The sequence below is a fragment of the Enoplosus armatus genome, chromosome 22 (assembly GCF_043641665.1).
Source record: "Enoplosus armatus isolate fEnoArm2 chromosome 22, fEnoArm2.hap1, whole genome shotgun sequence".
Classification (NCBI taxonomy): domain Eukaryota; kingdom Metazoa; phylum Chordata; class Actinopteri; order Centrarchiformes; family Enoplosidae; genus Enoplosus; species Enoplosus armatus.
In genome coordinates this window covers 15338915-15357942 of record NC_092201.1, presented here as the reverse complement: position 1 = coordinate 15357942, position 19028 = coordinate 15338915, and the positions used below count along the sequence as shown (strand labels likewise).

At 41.8% G+C, this 19028-nt stretch overlaps 1 protein-coding gene across 1 annotated transcript; it reads left to right on the top strand.

The window, feature by feature from the left end:
* The first annotated feature begins 2050 nt into the window (after nt 1–2050).
* Nucleotides 2051–18683, top strand: cmah (cytidine monophospho-N-acetylneuraminic acid hydroxylase). The gene is made up of 15 exons (XM_070929102.1): nt 2051–2373; nt 6138–6348; nt 6437–6528; nt 10058–10167; nt 10300–10490; nt 12388–12468; nt 12588–12654; nt 12878–12959; nt 13054–13191; nt 13507–13642; nt 13904–14047; nt 15213–15387; nt 16261–16377; nt 17219–17334; nt 18477–18683. Exons 2-15 carry the CDS (start codon nt 6143–6145, stop codon nt 18607–18609), a joined length of 1788 nt encoding a protein of 595 aa, XP_070785203.1. The 5' UTR covers nt 2051–2373; nt 6138–6142; the 3' UTR covers nt 18610–18683.
* Nucleotides 18684–19028: the final 345 nt, after the last annotated feature.

The following is a 19028-nucleotide window of genomic DNA, read 5'->3' as shown; positions in this document are numbered from 1 at the left end:
GGCGTGTATTTCGAGCAACAAGCAGGTGCACGTTTTTGGAACGATCACTCGCTTTCCTGAGCGAGTGGCGGGGGCAGTATCTCCCACTGTCCTCGGGTGGACACAGTGAACACTCCTTGCTCTTTCCTCGGAACTAAAAACACATTAACCCTGTCACGCACCCATCTCCTCGCTGACGGAGGAAAGATCAGCTGAACAGAAAAATGATCATCAAATGAGTACATGAAAAGATTATTAATAGAAATGTAGCTAGCAATGAGGAAACGAACCTTCTGGTGTGGTCTGGTTTTACAGAAACCACAAACTACAGGAAACGCTATATGAACTCGCTTCAATTAGCCTTCCTGTCACTAGGCCACTTCTCAAACCTTCACACCAACCTTTGCTCACTTGTCCCTCATTATTTCACAAGTGGTTTATTTCATATATATACACATAACGGGCAATTAAATACAATAAAGCAAGGTACAATCCTAGTCCCGTGGAGTATTCTATCATTCAGAAGGGTGCACTTGAAAACAGGACTTTGTGTCTGCACCCGTAGTTTTGTACATTTTTTTTGTAAATTTTATGTTTGTGTCCGTAACCATGGGCTCCCGGTTATAGTTAAAAATGGGGGTGCAGGGTTATTGACAGGCAAGGGTTGGGGGTTAGGCAGAAGGAGACTGTGTGCAGGCCTTACAGGTTCCTGTCACTGATGACGCTAGTAATTGCAATTCTGAGACAATGACGACGAGAAAGGCAATTCTGTCACATATGACTATAATGATGAGGACAAAATATGATCCGAGCCCTGCGTCTGAATTTGTTACCCAACACCTTTGAGCGGACTCGTATTTCCAGTACCTCAACACACAAAACCGGTTGGATTCGACCTCCTGAAGTTTCGTAACAATCATCTTTTTCTGTCAGGGCCCCCGCGGGATGGGTGTGGGCTCGCTGGAAATGAGCTGCCCGAGCCCCGCGCATGTGGGGGTGAAACAAAAAAAAAGGATGCAAAGTGGAGTAGTTTCGTGCAGTCTTCAAAGAGCACAGAATACACAGGAAGAGACAGAAATATTTACATCCTGTTGGATCTGTGGGTGGTTCACCTGAGGTTTGCAAACCAATTGTTTCAGTACTTTTCACAGTGGTTTGTCCACCGTCACTTTGTAGAAGTTTTAACGATGCCTCTGCTACAATTGAGGAGAGAATCATGTTTTATTTATTTGTAATTATATATATATATATATATACAGTGCTTAACAAATGTATTAGACCCCCACCCAGTGTAAGGTGTTTGCCACCGCTGCTCTAAATGAACAGTATTGCTGATGACCAAAATATTTCATGTTTCTGTAATGGTTAATCCACCAGTGTGTGCAAGCCAAGCTCTTTAATCAAAATGATATTTTTAATGCTAAAATATAATTATTGTCGTTATCCATGAATTCTCAAATTTACTGTTTTACAATAAAGCAGAAGAAAATAATAAATCACGTTATTATTTTTTGATTGAGATGCCGAATGACAGTTATTTACTTGCGTTCCTGAACAGAAACATTTGTTTTGTGGTTGCAAAGAATGCAAGCTGCTATCAGGGCCAAAAGGAGGTCGTACAGAATATTCAGATTTCTGGTTAATACATGTGAATAAGGACAATTTAGTTGTTCCAGTTTGTTAATAAATAATGCACAAGCACATCACAAACTACAGGAAACGCTATGTGAACTCACTTCAACTAGCCTTCCTGTCACTAGGCCACTTCTCAGACCTTCACACCAACCTTTGCTCACTTGTCCCTCATTATATTTCATCAGCGGAAATACACCACTCTTCACAAGTGGTGTATTTCATATATATGTATATACACATAACGGGCAATTAAATACAATAAAACAAGGTACAATCCTCGTTCATTGTTTATCCGGCAGCCCCCCCATCTTAGCTATGCCTTAAAAAGACATTTTGTCATCAGGGGCTAAACCCAAAAGGTACACTCGCTGTTACCTACACTCTACACACATCCGCAAATGCCGCCATACAGCCATTAAACGTCACGAGGGGCTTGTCGAACCTGATACTACAGCCAGTTGTGAAAGATGCAACCACAGGCTAACCTGTGAGCCTACTGGTGTGGAGCTCTCTCTCTCTCTCTCTCTCTCTCTCTGGCAGGTGTGTCAATGTGTCCCCCTCTTCTTTCCCGGGGTGTGGCGTCAAGGGAGGTCGCGTGCACGCCCTCACTTTTGTAGCCAGGCGGACGCGCGAGCGACGGTCTTCTGACGGCCGGCCGGTTCCGTGGCTTCACGCGGCTCCACGCTTGACACCTTCGCGAAGCGGGACGACACAACTCCGCAGCGCTCCTCTTGGGACAGAACGGCGGGCTTTTCGGAGGTGAGTCAGGTGTATTTTTTCTCTCGTCGAAACACGGGTCCCCGTGACAAGTGTGACAGTGTGCGATAAAGAGCTCCGTCCGTGGGCGCACAGGTCCATTGCACCCCCCCGTCCTGCTGTCTTTAATGAAGTTGGATTGATTGTTTCAGGCAGCAGAAATTCTTATTGCATTCGAAGGGGGGTTCAAATGGAGCTCGACGTGTTGGCGGTTTACCCCCTGTCTTGAGTTGCTGACTGAATACTACATCAGTTGTCAGACTCGAGCGCTCTCTCTCGCTCTCTCTCACGTGTCGATGACCCGCTACAACGTGGAGTATTCTATCATTCAGAAGGGTGCACTTGAAAACAGGACTTTGTGTCTGCACCCGTAGTTTTGTACATTTTTTTTGTAAAATTTATGTTTGTATCCGTAACCATGGGCGCCCGGTTATAGTTAAAAATGGGGGTGCAGGGTTATTGACAGGCAAGGGGTGGGGGTTAGGCTATGGCAGGAACCTTTTCCTTACTCATCTGGGCACATTGCGCGTTTGGGAGCTGATTCCATCACATGCACATTTAACTTTCCAATCCACAGAAGGAGACTGTGTGCAGGCCTTACAGGTTCCTGTCACTGATGACGCTAGTAATTGCAATTCTGAGACAATGACGACGAGAAAGGCAATTCTGTCACATATGACTATAATGATGAGGACAAAATATGATCCGAGCCCTGCGTCTGAATTTGTTACCCAACACCTTTGAGCGGACTCGTATTTCCAGTACCTCAACACACAAAACCGGTTGGATTCGACCTCCTGAAGTTTCGTAACAATCATCTTTTTTTGTCAGGGATGGGTGTGGGCTCGCTGGAAATGAGAGGTTTTAACGATGCCTCTGCTACAATTGAGGAGAGAATCAGAGAAAGACAGGGCAGCAGATTTTAGCCCAATATTCCTTGAATAAGTATAACCCACAGAGAACATTTATACTGTCATTGGGAAAACACACGACCCTAACTACTGACTGAACAGTCCGGCCGCTCTCACAGCTGCAAGACATACGCTTCCCTCTGTGACAGACATAATGAAGATATTCCAAACGTCATCAAGTTGTAATTAGGCTGTCTTCTCATTTTTATTTATTTGTAATTATATATATATATATATATATATATATATATATATATATATATACAGTGCTTAACAAATGTATTAGACCCCCACCCAGTGTGAGGTGTTTGCCACCGCTGCTCTAAATGAACAGTATTGCTGATGACCAAAATATTTCATGTTTCTGTAATGGTTAATCCACCAGTATGTGCAAGCCAAGCTCTTTAATCAAAATGATATTTTTAATGCTAAAATAGAATTATTGTCGTTATCCATGAATTCTCAAATTTACTGTTTTACAAAAAAAGCAGAACAAAATAGTAAATCATGTTATTATTTTTTGATTGAGATGCCGAATGACAGTTATTTACTTGCGTTCCTGAACAGAAACATTTGTTTTGTGGTTGCAAAGAATGCAAGCTGCTATCAGGGCCAAAAGGAGGTCGTACAGAATATTCAGATTTTTGGTTAATACATGTGAATAAGGACAATTTAGTTGTTCCAGTTTGTTAATAAATAACAATACAATTTTTAGTTTGAAACAAGTTTTTGACAGATTTCTAAAATATTTGTGTTTTCTCATTTTTATGACAGGTGGTCTAATAAATTTGTTAAGCACTGTATATGTGGAAATGTGTGTGTATCTGGCATTGTATCTCTATGCTTTGTTCTTTTTATGTATGCCTTGAAAAGTACCTTGTAATTGCTTGTTTTGACAAGTGGTATAATATTATTATCATTATTATTAACATTATTATCAACCACACAAGGACTGAAAAGTAGGCCTGGACCCAAACGCAGACCATGCAGGTGGGGCAGTAGAAGTCAAAGATTTATTTCGAATAGATGGCATACAGGCAGGTACTGGCAGGCAGGGGAGGATCGCAGGGGAGCAGAGGCGTGAAAAGCAAAACACCAGGCAGGACAGAAACATAGCAACAAGGCACATGGCAACTAAGGGTGAACCAACAACAACAGGACCAAAGGATCTGGGCTGGTATATGGTGGCGAGTGGCTGATGAGGGAGGTGAGAACAGGTGAGCAGGTGAAAGGTAAAGGTTAAAATCAATGGAGAAAAAAGGAATATGAGGACTGTATAAACAGTATAAATACTGTTTCAATGGAAGACCCTGCATTTTATAATGTAGTTATTTTTCTATTGGTCTGACCCCAGCTCTATTATTGAAGGTGCCTGGCCTGCTACTATACTACTAAGATTACAGGTATTTTATTATTATCTTATAGCAGTAGAAGAAGCAGTCTGAGGCGGAAACAGATAAAGGTCTACTTAGTAGAATATATATTCCACAAAACAAGAAATTAAGTAAATGACGTCCAAAAGCTATATACATTATATGCACTACAACACTTGGATAAATCTGAACTACATCATTTTAATTTGGCAGATTGCAGTAATTTACAAAATTGGCATGGTCTTACAAGATCTGTTGTTGGGATTGGTTACATTTGTGTTAAGTGTTTGCATCATTCTTTCTTCTTCACACATTCTTGGAGGGACTGTTTGATGTTCAAGATGTGATGCATTTCAGTGCGCCGTTTCCATGACATATTCCTTAACAGCTTTCTTGATCCATCCATCCATCCATTAGCTATGCCCGCTTTCCCTTTAGAGGGTCACAGTGGGGCTGGGGCCGATCCCAGCAGACAACCATTCACGCTCACATTCACTCCTAGTGTCCAGAGAGAGAGATTAGAGTCCAGTCGGATGTGTGATTCCTGGTGATGTGGGAGTGTTTTATTTGACTTGAACTTTGCAGTCCAAGCTGTATTGCCTATGCAGAGGTATAAAAACTCTAACCCTAAGATAAACATTCATCCACAATGTTGTCATCCAGCCAAAGATTTATTGTATGGCGGCGCAAAAACTTCACAAGTGTCTTGGAAGAGGCAGATACAGATACACTTTATCTTAAAAGCCATAAAGTGCTGAAGGACATGTGCCACTTTGCAACAGTAATGGGAATTGCCGCTCTTTATTCCAACTTGGACATCCCTGCCTTGCCTTGAATGCAATTCATGCAACACTGCGACTGGCTAGTTCTCCCTGTTCACGTAAAAAGGGGGAGTGGGTTCAGAGTGGGCAGTGAAATTTGGGATGACAAGAACGGCTCTCACCAAGTGCGACTCGGTTCCCTTCGTTCGTACCGAGGAGCCGTTTAAAAGAGTCGGATTGTTTTTGAACGTAACGTCACTCCTTGACAAAGATGTTTGAAAGTTTTGTAACAAGTGATGTAACTGAGAGGACAATGAAGCTGGATCATCTGTGTTTGAACCATAAATGTTTGAAATTCTTATATGGTTGTTGTTAGCTAAACCATTGATGATTTTGACGTGAAAGTATTGTTTTCTAGTGAATCAACATATCAGCCAGCAGATTTTAAGGTGGTTTAGATTTTCAATAAGCCATAATGACAAAGGACAAGGTTAAATAAATATGCACAAAACTGATTACATCCTGTTGACAAAAAGCAAAATGTTCAGTGACATTTAAATAGTTTCCTACAATATCCACTCACTTTATTGTCGTATGACCTTGTTTCAGAAGTGTGTACATAATTCAACTGTCTTAAATTAGCTGGCTCTGTGCTAACTTTCCTGTGCTAAAATTCCTAGCTCAAATAGAACTTGAATGTCTATTCGATCTGCTGTCTTTAGATAAAATGGACACTCAAATAGCAAAGGCGGTGCTGTCACTGGACGCTGAAGCAGTCGGCTCACTCAAAGAGGGAGTCAATTTCAAGAAAAACCCGGAGGACGGCAAATGTTACATCATATACAAGACCAACGGTGACCTTAAAGCATGCAAGAACCAATGCAAACACCAAGGAGGGCTATTCATCAAAGACATCGAAGACCTGGATGGCAGGTGAGGTTATTCTCACAGAAGCATGTATCAGGCATTATGCAAGTACAATCAAACCTTTCATTATAAACAGGTTGCTCTGTTTTCGCAGGACCGTTAAATGCACTAAACACAACTGGAAGTTAAATGTGTCAACAATGAAATATGTGAATCCACCTGACAGCTTCCTGCAGGACGAGCTGGGTAAGTTCTGCCACTATCACTGCCAAGTTTTGTTGTTATTGTGTTACAAAACAACTTAAAGGGGCACTCCACCAGACTATGAATGTATAACACCCTGCAATGCAAACTGGGGACATCAAGTTTGAAAGATGTGGGAATGTCTAATGGAGGAGGCTTTTGCATGATGGAAATGTAGGATCCAGTGTTTTTTGGAACTTGAACCATACCAGGGACTAGTCAGGATATCTCGGCCCCCACTGCTTCAGTTTTAACCATTCGTTAACCCACATACACAAAAGCAAAAGTGTAAAGAATTGTAAGGATTATGCACTTAAACTTGATGGTTACTGAATTAAAACTACTTTTGTGGGTGGCATGGGTAAAGCAAGAGCACGGGGACAGCGTCACCCATGTTACTTGGTCCACTTTAACGTCCGCTCCAACAGTAGGACAACTGAACACTTGACAACAAACCTGACACATCACTTCACTGTCTTACACCACCCCGCCAACCTTAATCATCCCTGACGTTACAGGAAAGAATGATTTAGTTCGATTATCGTACTTAAGTAACAGAATGCAACATACATATATATATATATATATATATATATATATATATATACTGTTGCGTGTGTTCACCCGGCATTCAAAGTGTCAGGAATGTCAGGGCTGTCAAAGCAAACACTCCTCCTTTGTTTACATACTTTTGTGTATCACAACGCACATCATCTCATAACACACCCTTGCAAGAACCTGACAACAGACGTATACATACCTGCTTTTACACGCACATCTACACAGACAAAAAGTTCCCAAGCAGGGCTATATTTAGCCACTATTCTTTGATTCTTATTTGATCAAAAGGCTTGTAGGTTGTTGTATGCTCTACAGTAATATGTGATACAGGTTGGTAATAGAGCACCAACAATAACACATCAATATGAATCTTTTCAGTACACATTTGCTATGTATTATGTATATGCTATGATAATGTAGTGTAGCGTATAGTGTAGCGCATGAACACATCCATCTCTTGCAAAACTCGACTGATCTGCGTCGTCAGGAATATGCGGCTGTGGGTTTGAACAGGTTTGACGAGACTGGATTTTTCTCACGTAACTTCTTGCATGTGAAAGGACTCTTTTGCCCGTTTCCAAGCGTCTTTAGTGTCTTTCAGCTCATTGTTTTGGTTTTGCAGCCCACAACTTTTACTGTTTTGGCTCAGTCTCACTGCTCTCACCAGAGTCGTTTCCAGCAGCAGCAGGCAGCTGCATGTCTACAACTACCTGTCTAGCACCAAACAGCAGACAGACAACGTCAGACAGTTAGAGGCTACCTGGTGAACATAGTGGCGTATTTAGCAGCTAAAGAGGCAGACATATTTCTTTGGAGTTGGTGAAAAACAAAACAGAACTAAAAGGAGAGTGAATATTGAACCTTTTCCCCAGGTGGCCAGAAACATGATCCCAAATGAATGCTAATGTTGCTCTCTAACTGCTGGATGTCTAAGAAGTTCACCATATCAACTTAAAAAGTGATAATATGTCAATGTTGTGTTGTGCAGCTTGTTTTCAATGTTGCCAAGCAGCCAAAAATCTTTTAATGCAGGTTAGCCAGTGATAGACAGCGATAGACAGATGGCTCATCCAATCAAACAAACAGTGTCCAAGGACGACTTTGCAGATGGTTCTGCGTAACAAACCATCTGGCTTAAAGCCCCCCTCAGCACATACACCTGCTGTAGTAGAACAATTTAAGGTGATCAATGAAAAACAGGACAAAGGCAAAACATAGACAGTTTATAAAGTTGTGTCAATGAGGTATTCATTCACAGAAGGATCAGGGAAGTTCCGGGACACTAGAGGCGTCTGCAAACACATCGATGCAGGGTGTAGCAGGGACAATTCAGAGTCCCTATTCATCTGTGTAAATGCATTTCCTTTAATAAGTGACATATGGAGTTGGTGTGGAAGAGAAAGAGTTGCTTGTGTTCACCTGGCATTGTTTCAAAGCTGAAATCTTTCTCTCCTTCTCTCCGTGTTTGACTGCTTTTGCCATGGCTGTGCATGCTTACCAGCATTTTAAAAAAAATGTGTGAACATGATAAACAAACAAATAATAAATACAGAAAAAGATTAAAAAAACATCACCAGAAGTCCTGTAGGGCAGCATCAGTCAACTGGAGACAGAGGTGGTCTGTGATGCTGTACAGATACCAGATGTTCTGTTGTTCCCTTTTGTGGAGCAGTGAGCAGGGGCAGACTGGGATAGTAATACAGGCCAGGACACAGCCCAGCCCAGGCCACTTCCTCACAACAGATCGTGTTTACTGTAAACATTTTTACTGTGTGTGCCAATAGCTTATCTTTTAGTTTCATTGGTACACACAAAAACTGAACGTTGTGTCGATGCGTACACGCGTGTGATGACAGGCAGAGATCATAGTCAGGTGAAAAACAGGCAGGAGAGCTGGTGGTGACTGTAGCTGTCGTTTTCGCTGTGATTCATCTTGAAACTTTAACACTGGCCTGACACTCCCGGGCTCCCGATGGCCAGTCCGGGCCTGGCTGCGAGTCGAAATGAGATGAACTCGTCATTTCATCTCTTAAAAACATTCAGAGACCTGCCATCTTCAGAGGTTTTCTGATGACTCAGCAATAATTGGATGTATTAGTCAGGGTGATGAGGAGGAGTACAGGGCTGCTGTGGACAACACATGGTGCGAGCAGAACCACCTACAGCTCAACGTGACAAAGACAAAGGAGCTGACTGTGGATCTGAGGAGGACCAAGGCGCCGATGACCCCTGTTTCCATCCAGGGGGTCAGTGTGAACATTGTAGAGGGTTACAAGTACCTGGGAGTCCATATTGATAATAAACTGGACTGGACGAAGAACACTAACGCCCTCTACAGGAGGGGCCAGAGCCGTCGCTATTTTCTGAGGCGGCTGAGGTCCTTCTACATCTGCCGGACCATGCTGAGGATGTTCTATGAGTCATGAGTGGCCAGCGCTATCCTCTATGCTGTTGCATGCTGGGGGCAGCAGGCTGAGGGTGACGGACTCCAGCAGACTCAACAAACCGATCCGCAAGGCCTGTGATGTTGTTGGGGTGGAGCTGGACTCTCTGACGGTGGTGTCAGAGAGGAGGATGTCTCACATCCTCTCCATAATGTACTGGCCAGACACAAGAGCAGCTTCAGTGGGAGACTCATTCCAGAGCGCCACAAGAAGTCATTCCTGCCTGTGGCCATCAAACAGACTTTTTTTACCATATATATATATATACGTACATATACACGGTTATTGTATTTTTTTTATATTTTTCACTTAAATATTGTAAATGTATATATTTTACTTTTTATTTTTAGATCTTTATTTGTATATACTGCTCATTTTTAAATGTATGCTACTTTTCGACTCTTGAATGGGAGCACCTGTGACTGGTGTAATTTCCCCCCGGGGATCAATAAAGTATTTCTGATTCTGATTCTGAGAACAATGTAACCAAGAAATCCTGATGAGCATTTATGTTATGTCACACACAGAGATAGAGATTTTGGACGATGGGGGGCTTCAGTTGGTGGAGTTGAGGCCCGTTGACCCCTGGCTGGCTGACCCCCGAGAGCCTCTGGAGCTCCAGGAAGGAGAAGTGAAAGTATGTATGCTGCCACCTCTATTCAGAGTAGTTCATGGTAGCATTCTCAGATCTGTCCATTGTGACACAACAGAATCATCAAGGTAATAATGTGACATCCGCCGCCTGTAAAATTGTGAACTTCCCTCCTAGGTGACGTACATAACTCACGCCTGCATGGAGCTGCAGCTCGGACAGAGGCGGTTCATGTTCGACCCGTGGCTGAAGGGTCCTGCATTTGCTAGAGGCTGGTGGCTTCTCCACGAGCCCCCAGCAGACGCCATGGACAGACTGTGTGCAGCGGACCTCATCTACATCAGCCATATGCACTCTGACCACCTCAGGTAAGCTCTGTCGATGTTGTTCAATAATATCTTGTCATCCACACCACAGCTTCAAAAACGGCGTCATGTATTGTCACTAACACTTCCCCTGAGAAGCTGACACCTGACTTAAATCTGCACCTGCAGGGTTGGCAACCTCATAGTTTACTGACACAAGACACAGACACTGGAGCCAGCTGAGACTCCACTGACAACATGAAGTTAACACAAGCAGCAACTTGAATCGGCAAAATAAAGCAGCAAGCTTTCTAGGGAGCATTGTAGCAGAGAATAACGACCCTTTTAGACATGCATCTGATGACAATTTAACATGTTGGTCTCATGTCTGGGTGAGTGCTTGCGTCACTCTAACATAAAGGTAATAAGTAATCTTACTAGGTAAGACATTTACTTCCATCAAAATCTCCAACATGGCACAAGGCCACAGCAGCAAACATGCAGAGATCAAACGCATTTCTTGTTGGCCTTGTTAAGAACACTCATTCATAATACTCTTTGCACAAAGCAAATTCAATCACACCACAGTAAACAGTTAACGAACCAATTTGGAGTCAGTCTGTAATCAGTCTATTAAAAAAATATTTTCCCCTCACGATGCGGGGCAGAAGAGGTAAAAAGACCTTCATAGCTTACAACCACAGCATCTCTTGCACTCATGAGGGTAATTAAACAAGGCTGCAATGGCAAAATAACTTTTAAATACCATTACTGACGCAGCCTGTGGGAGAAAATAAAACATGTCATGTCTTTTCAACTCACCCAGATTCTCAGCCACCACTCCCTGCCACACACCAGGTGCCAAATATCACTCAAGCATTGTCATTCCAAATGTAGATGTCATGTCTACACAACACACAAAGCAATGCAGAAACAGAGTGATTCTACAATGTGGTATTACTAGTTCTACTTAAGTAGTACTTAAGTATTTCTTCCACCTGCACAAAACATGTAAGCTGATTTCAGACGTAACAGCTGCTGCCAGCTCTCTTTCTCTCACTCCTCACTTATACACAGAGACGAAACAGGGAGGGTGGGGGTCTGATCCTTTTATGGGGCCTTCAGGCTTTCCTCCACAATCTGTGACTAGCCAGGGGGCGGTACGATGACCCTCAATCCCCAGATAATGCAGCCATCCTGCAAACTCTGTTCTGTCTTGCGCTTGCCATAAGGCCATAGTTCCTCTCAACAAAAGGGCGTTTGCAGCAGCATTGTTTGCAGAGTAGGAGGGCAGAGGGACTGGCAGAGCGAGACAGGCAGTGCATGCCGGGTTCAATGGGCCACCCTTAACGTATGATGGCCTTCTGGCCTGTTTGGTTGTGCCTTGTTTGCTCTTGTTCATGTTGGCGGGGCTGTCCACCTGTGGCTGACTGGGAACACCTGGGCACAACGTTTCCAGTCACTATGAAAGCTATTATTGTCCTTCCTCTGTGCGCTTTGTTTAGTTTCTTTATCGTTTTTCCCAAACTTTGGACATTTGTCATGACCCTTGGAGCCGGTCATGACAAATGTTTTCCTTCATAATAAATGAAATAGAATTAGAATTACGAAGAACAAAAACACTATTACTGAGTTTTGTTTTTCTTAAAACAGGGTGTACCTTTTAGCAATGGTGCTTATGTATGTGTTTGTATGTGCATGCATCTACCAATGGCCACATGCTGGACCAAGCAGGTGCAAGAGATGCAAATACTCTGAAAAGCAAATTTAAGGGTTTCATGGGAAATGAAACCAGTTTAACCAGTTTTGAAGGGAAACTAACTAACTATTGATAGGGCAAAAACTGTACAGACTGTTAATGGTTTAATTATTAAATTAATTTTTGTCGCTTTTCTACAGTTTGTAGAGGAAGAATGTATAATGCCATGTATGGATCTGACCTGTCCTGTATCTTCTCCAGTTACCCCACACTGAAAGTCTTGTCAGAGAGGAGGCCAGATGTCCCCATTTATGTTGGCGACACATCGAGACCTGTGTTTTGGTTAGTAAAGTGATGGAACTCAGTTTAATCCATTCCATCTATTGTTTTAAAACGGACATTTTCTGCGTGTTTTAAGTAACCACTCTTCCACCATTCACGTGTCTGTCTTGATGCAACAGGTATTTGGAGCAAAGCAAAGTCAAGCTGACCAACATTAACGTTGTTCCTTTTGGTGTCTGGCAAAATGTAAGTCATGGCTGCTCACATCTGGTCCAAGGGCAATGACAAAAACTCTTTCACAATGACACCAAATAATCAGGAATAATGCCGCAATGAAATAAACATGTTTTAAAAAGGACATTTTTAAAAATAAACTATAACTATAATGAAATAGAAATAAAGAAAATTTGCTACAGCAAAAATAGCTATACTGTAATTATTCACTACCCTGTCCCTTGGTCTCTATTAGATTGACGAACACCTGAGATTCATGATCCTGATGGATGGTGTACATCCTGAGATGGACACCTGCATCATTGTTGAATACAAAGGTACATGCTTTTCAATGCTTTGAACGTTTGAAATACCATCGCTTGAGCAGCTAGAGTAAAAACATGCACATGGCTGAATGTGTTTGGATCGCAGGTCACATGATCCTGAACACTGTGGACTGCACCAGGCCAAACGGGGGCAAGCTGCCACAGAACGTGGACTTAATGATGAGTGACTTTGCCGGGGGGGCATCTGGATTCCCCATGACCTTCTACGGAGGGAAATACAGTGGTGAGGCTCACTTCAGTGGTTGGGAACTTCACCTCACTGCACCCCACAACATAGTTAAGTTAGAATATTTTAGATACATCAGGATTTAAATTTGATAGTTTAGTCTATCCACTTTGGTCCTTTTAACTACTGAAAAAGAAATGTATACCCTAATGTATTTTCTTTCTCGCAAAATTAAAATTCCATACAATGATATAGATTTATAAGGTTGTTTATTACATATTTTATATTATAAATGTTCTGAGACCATGTTCAGGTATATTTGGTGCCTACCACACTGCTGACATAAAGACTGATGGTGTTTGTCTGGCCCAGATTCCTGGAAGGAAGGGTTTGTCAAGAATGAAAGGAAGAAGCTGCTGAATTACAAAGCTCTGCTGGTGAAGTCCCTGCAGCCGAGGATCTACTGCCCATTCGCTGGCTATTTTGTGGAGGCTCATCCATCAGACAGGTAGAGTTTGTATAATATCAGCGGATGATAAATAATTAACAGCCAAGGAGAAATGGGTTTGAATAGCCTTCATATTTCCCTCAGAGTTGATGGATCTGATATGTTTAGCTCTATTTCAGATAATAGTTAAGAGCTGATATGCAGTTTATCTTGAAAATAATCTTTAATATGAATAAACAGTAAGAGGCTTATTGGTAATCTTGGGTCCTTCTGTTTGTCTATGTCTCTACTGTGTGTGTGTGTGTGTGTGTGTGTGTGCAGCTACATTAAGGAAACAAATGTTAAAAACAGTGGAGAGAACCTCAATGAGCTCATCAATAAGCAGGCACCAGACATCAAGACATGGACGCCCAAGCCAGGCGCTGTGCTGGACCTCGGCCTCGCTCTGAAAGACCCCACTAACAGGTTGACTACCCCTCAAGCACTGTGTGTCTGTGTGTGTCTGTTATCCCATGTCTGACAGTGGTTTACTAGTACATTACAACCGGATAAATCTCAAAACTTTAAACATACGTGTCAAGGCAGTGTTCAAACAGGCCGTTTAGTTTTGGCTATCATTTCTACTTGTAATAATAACACTCAATTGAGATCATTGTCATCGCCACAACGTGAGGAACACGAGCAGTCAGATGATTGGACAGGTTGTAAACAAGCCAACAGTTTATCCAGTTCAAAACATTTATTCTGAAAGTCCCAGTGACTGGTCCTGCCTTAAGGTTAGCCAAAATGTCATGTTTTTGGCACTCAACATTTTGCTGCTTTATGATTTTTGATTTCAAAACGCTCCCCCAGTTACAACAAGCCCCATTCAGGACTGGTACATCCACTATGTGGTATGGCTTGGATTTGGAAACCAAAGTTGTTACCCGCAATAGCGTTAATGTTAGCCTCGTTCTAGCCTTTTCTCTAATAAATAAAGCATAAATCTAACCTGTTGCTTGCCCAAGTATGGGTTGCTATAGTGAACTAAGTATCCAAGCAGAGGTTACGTTAGAACGAAATAACAGTCTGATCTCACATTTGTCCTTCTCATACTCTGCAACAAGAACAATGCTGTTTCTTTATTGTCAGGATGTTGATTTTGTTCTTGGGACATGCAGCTTTAGCCTCAATCTTTTAGCACAATAGTATGTATGTAGCAACTGCATATTTAATTACATAATCACAGCATTAATTAGCTAGCTAGCTACAGCTGATAAAAGCTGCCAGAGACAGTTGTCATTTCAACCAACAAAACCGACATTTGCTGGCTAGAAATGAGAAGCCGCTTTTGTCTACCTCTGTCGGAAATCCATGCATTGTTTGAAAAAATACTAAACATTTTGAACGGTAAATCTGTCACTGTTATCGCATGTGAGAAAGCTTGGCAGATGTAGCAACAGCGTCTAAGGTGCGCTGCGCTTAGCGATTACTATGTTATTATTTCCAATAGGAATGATGGCCAAACTACAAAAAAAGATCCATGTTGTAGCAAACCGAAATTAGCCTTAAAACTGCACATATGAAGACCTATAAATTCTAAGTTTAATCTTTTATGTGGATATGTCCTTTACTACGCTACCAAACATAGTGAGGCCATCACCAATCCCCCAGCCAGTGCAAAAATCTACAAGGACAGTTGGGATTTCGACTTGTATGTGGATGAACAGAACAGAGCCATCAGCTGTGAGATATTTAAACACCAAAGCTGGATCCAGTTTTATTACACCTGGGCAGGCTTTCAAAACTACAACCTTGTTGTGCGGGTAAATATACTTCACAAATGAGATCCTCTCTGTCCTTTTGCAACATCTATTGCGGACACTTTCGGCTCTTCCTTCGCTTTAACTTTCCTGAGCCCTGTAGCATATGGATTAGCCTTTGGTGGGACATACTTTGCTCTGTTGCTTTCTTCTACTTGTGGTGGTGCGGAAGAGTCCTGGCCTGGGGGTCTACGGTGCCGTGATTACAACACAGCCACTGACTTTTGTTGCATGTCATCTTTCTTCTCTCCCCTCATTTCCTGTCAAACCTGTACTTTATGCAATCAAAAAAGGATTGTAATCATAGTGTGTAGTTTCTGGAACCTAAAAAATTAGATTTCAAATATCACACCCAATACACCGGGAGAGATTTTTTTTAATTCGGGTGAACTGGCCCCAGCCAGCAAAAAGACACAACACACAGGAAGATGAACTCCAATCGAAGCTTCATGGTGCAACATTGACCTCTGGGTTTGATACATGTTCTTCAGGCATAATTGTTTTTTGTTTTTTTTAGCTTAATTCTGTTGTCTTTCAAAATGAAGTGGGAAAGAACTGACTAGCTTTGAATGGTTTACATTTTTCTTCTAACACCCTGAGAAAGAGAGAAGAAAGAAGAAACTGATAGGATGTGTGGAGTTCAGTTCGCTCTGGTCTGTTTCCTCATCAGCTCTTTCCTTTCCTTCCAGCTTTGAGTGGTCCTCCTCAGCTGCTTTCTTTCAAAATCCCCAGTCTGTTTCCTTGGGTACTGAGCTTTATTATGAACTGAAAACTGGTCCTATTGGGTGACCCCCTCTTCCTTTCTTTCTGTTGCCAACTTGCTCAAAGTGGATGCCTGTTTGATGAAATGGAAATGTCCCCACATGTATATTCAAGGTGATTGAGACAGATGACAACTTTGAACCCCATCCTGATGGCTATGACTACTTGGTGGACTTTGAGGATCTATCGTTCCCCACCAAGAGGCCTGACAGAGAGCACTCCTACGTAGAGGTGAGACGCTGTAAACCACCAGGCCAACAACACACAGCAGCATAATAGAGCTAATAGAGTTGGAAATACTGACTTTACTACCTAAAAATCACACATTAGAAGATAATAAAGGAAGTAGAGGGGTAATAGATCATAAGCATAAGTTAAAAATTAAAATACATTTCCATTATCAATGGATGATGGATTGAAGAAACACATACAATATCACTGTGGCTGACAACCTCGAAGTTGACTGAGCAGCATTACCTACAAAGGAATTCGGGTGCTGTATCCCTAAAATTAAATAAGCTAAGTGAATGTTTGATGAGTAAACATACTGCTTGGTAAAGTACACATATTAAGCAAACTAAGGTGGCTGAGCAAAGAGCCAAATGTACCAGTATAAGCACTGTTGGGAGGCCGGCTCTGCAAACATATCTCTACTGGCAGTGTGATAGCTGGCAAAACAAATTATGTGACTGTGCTTTCCAAAATCGAGTCATGCCTTGAAGACGTCATGAAAACTGCTATGCAAAGCATCTCACGCACCTGGGGCCGGATGCAAAAAGCTGTATAGATTCAATCTGTGTGTACGCATCATAGACTATATAAAAGAAATGGACGTAGCCACTGTGATGTCACCCATTAGTTTGTGGACTACTGTTTTGAAGTCTTGAGTTTGGCATTTTGGCTGACGCCATCTTGTTTTTTTGGAGCCAAAAGCAGAAGTGACCATATTTAGATGGTCACTTGGCATGTTGATCGCATGTTTTTTGTGCGTACACATCATCTGGCCCCTGAAGTTTTGCTTCTTGCTTTGACAGAGCAGTAACCCTGATGTTTCTTGGTTTCCTCCCTAAAGATTAAAAACAGGATTGGAGTGATGAGATACATGGTGCTGAACGGCCGCCTCTGGGATGACCTGTACATCGGCTTCCAGAACCGCATAAGCCGGGACCCGGATATCTACCACCACAAGTACACACTCTTTTTTTCATATATTCATAATGTCAAGTTTCTGTTAAAAAAAACAAAAAAAACAATAGCAGACATTTGCTACTGATCACAGCACAATATACCTTTCATTATTTACGTGCAGGGTTGGGTTGAGATGAAGCATTACCAATACAGAAATGAAGTATCTATATTCAGTACATACATCAGTATTTTGAACAAAGGGAACCTTTTTAGAATACTTAAGAATAACACTCCTACTCCTAAAAATCTATTTTTATTTACTTCAAAATAAAACAGCATTCACACATGTAGGCTGAATCTACACACACTAAGTTCCCAACAAAGTGGTGGAGGCGTGGTGACCATGGCGACAACATATCAAATTAAACTAGACATTGTTTTGTCTGGCTTAGCTAGTGTCACTTCCCTCTAGTGTTGCCAACTTCTGGAAACATTAGTAGTTGAAAAGCATTGTAAAGCATTTTCATTATTTCTTGCTTCATACCATTTGACAATTGCACTGCTTTCAGTGGTTACACTTCAACTCTTACTCTTCAACTGACAATGCAACAACCCTGTGCTTACACTTCAGCTCAGAGTTCATCTGCTTTTAGTTATTACTCCTCAGCTGACACTGACAGCTCCATTTATCACACTGGCAATTTCACTTGCTCTCAGTGCTTAACCTCAAGGGACTATTTCACTCCTTTCAGCATTTTCACTTCAACTTTACTCAGTGCTTAATCTCAGATTAACACTTTAACTTCATTCAGTGCTAATACTTGAACTGAAACTCCAAGTTCTCTCAACTTCCATTTCAACTTATTTCACTAACTGTATATTGACTTCCACTTCCTCTACTTTCAGTGTTTCAACTACTGCAAATGTTTCAACAGCAAATTCTCAACTGAGCACCCTTACATTTTTTGCTTAAACCTATTTGAAATATTTCGTAATAGGTCATGTAAAATCTATGGAGCCTTGTTATACTTATGATACAGGTTTTATATCTGATCAGATTTTCCTAATCAGTCGTAGATAATACGGAACACAATACTGAGCGATGGAAGCACAATGGACAATGTTTACTGTTGCTTTGATTGATTGTGATGCCCATTCATTGTAAATGTCCCTAATTTTTAATCTGTCCTGTCGGTCTCCAGGTTCTGGAACCACTTCCAGACAGAGCTACCAGTTCACAGGCCAGACTGGGACCAGTTCCTCCAGGAGACTTCCATCCAGGAGCCTGACACACCACAAAAGCCATGGGCATGGAGCTACTGTGTGTTGTTATGAATATGGATTACCAGTGTATGAAGATCATGTAACTGTTTTTTGTTCATGTTTAATGAACAACAACTTTCAAGCCAGCCAGGCAATTCCAACTTCTTTTCATTAGATTGTAAAACAAGTGCAGGGTGAAACAGAAAGAAGAGATGAGAAAAAATAGTGGCTCCATCAAGTCCACCTGTCTTTAAATGACCATACCTCAGAAATCACTTAACAGACTCTGAAAACTTGTTTGAGTTATGTAATCTATCACAGTGAAAATCTAGTCTATATCAATGTTTGCCAAAATGACATTATCATTGTGCGGTGATGCAGTTTAAAGTGAGCTTATGTAACTTTTGAACTGGAACTTCTCTTACAACTGAAAAGTTGAATTCACAAGCAATAAGACGCACCCTTGACCAATTTGGTACACTCACGCGTAT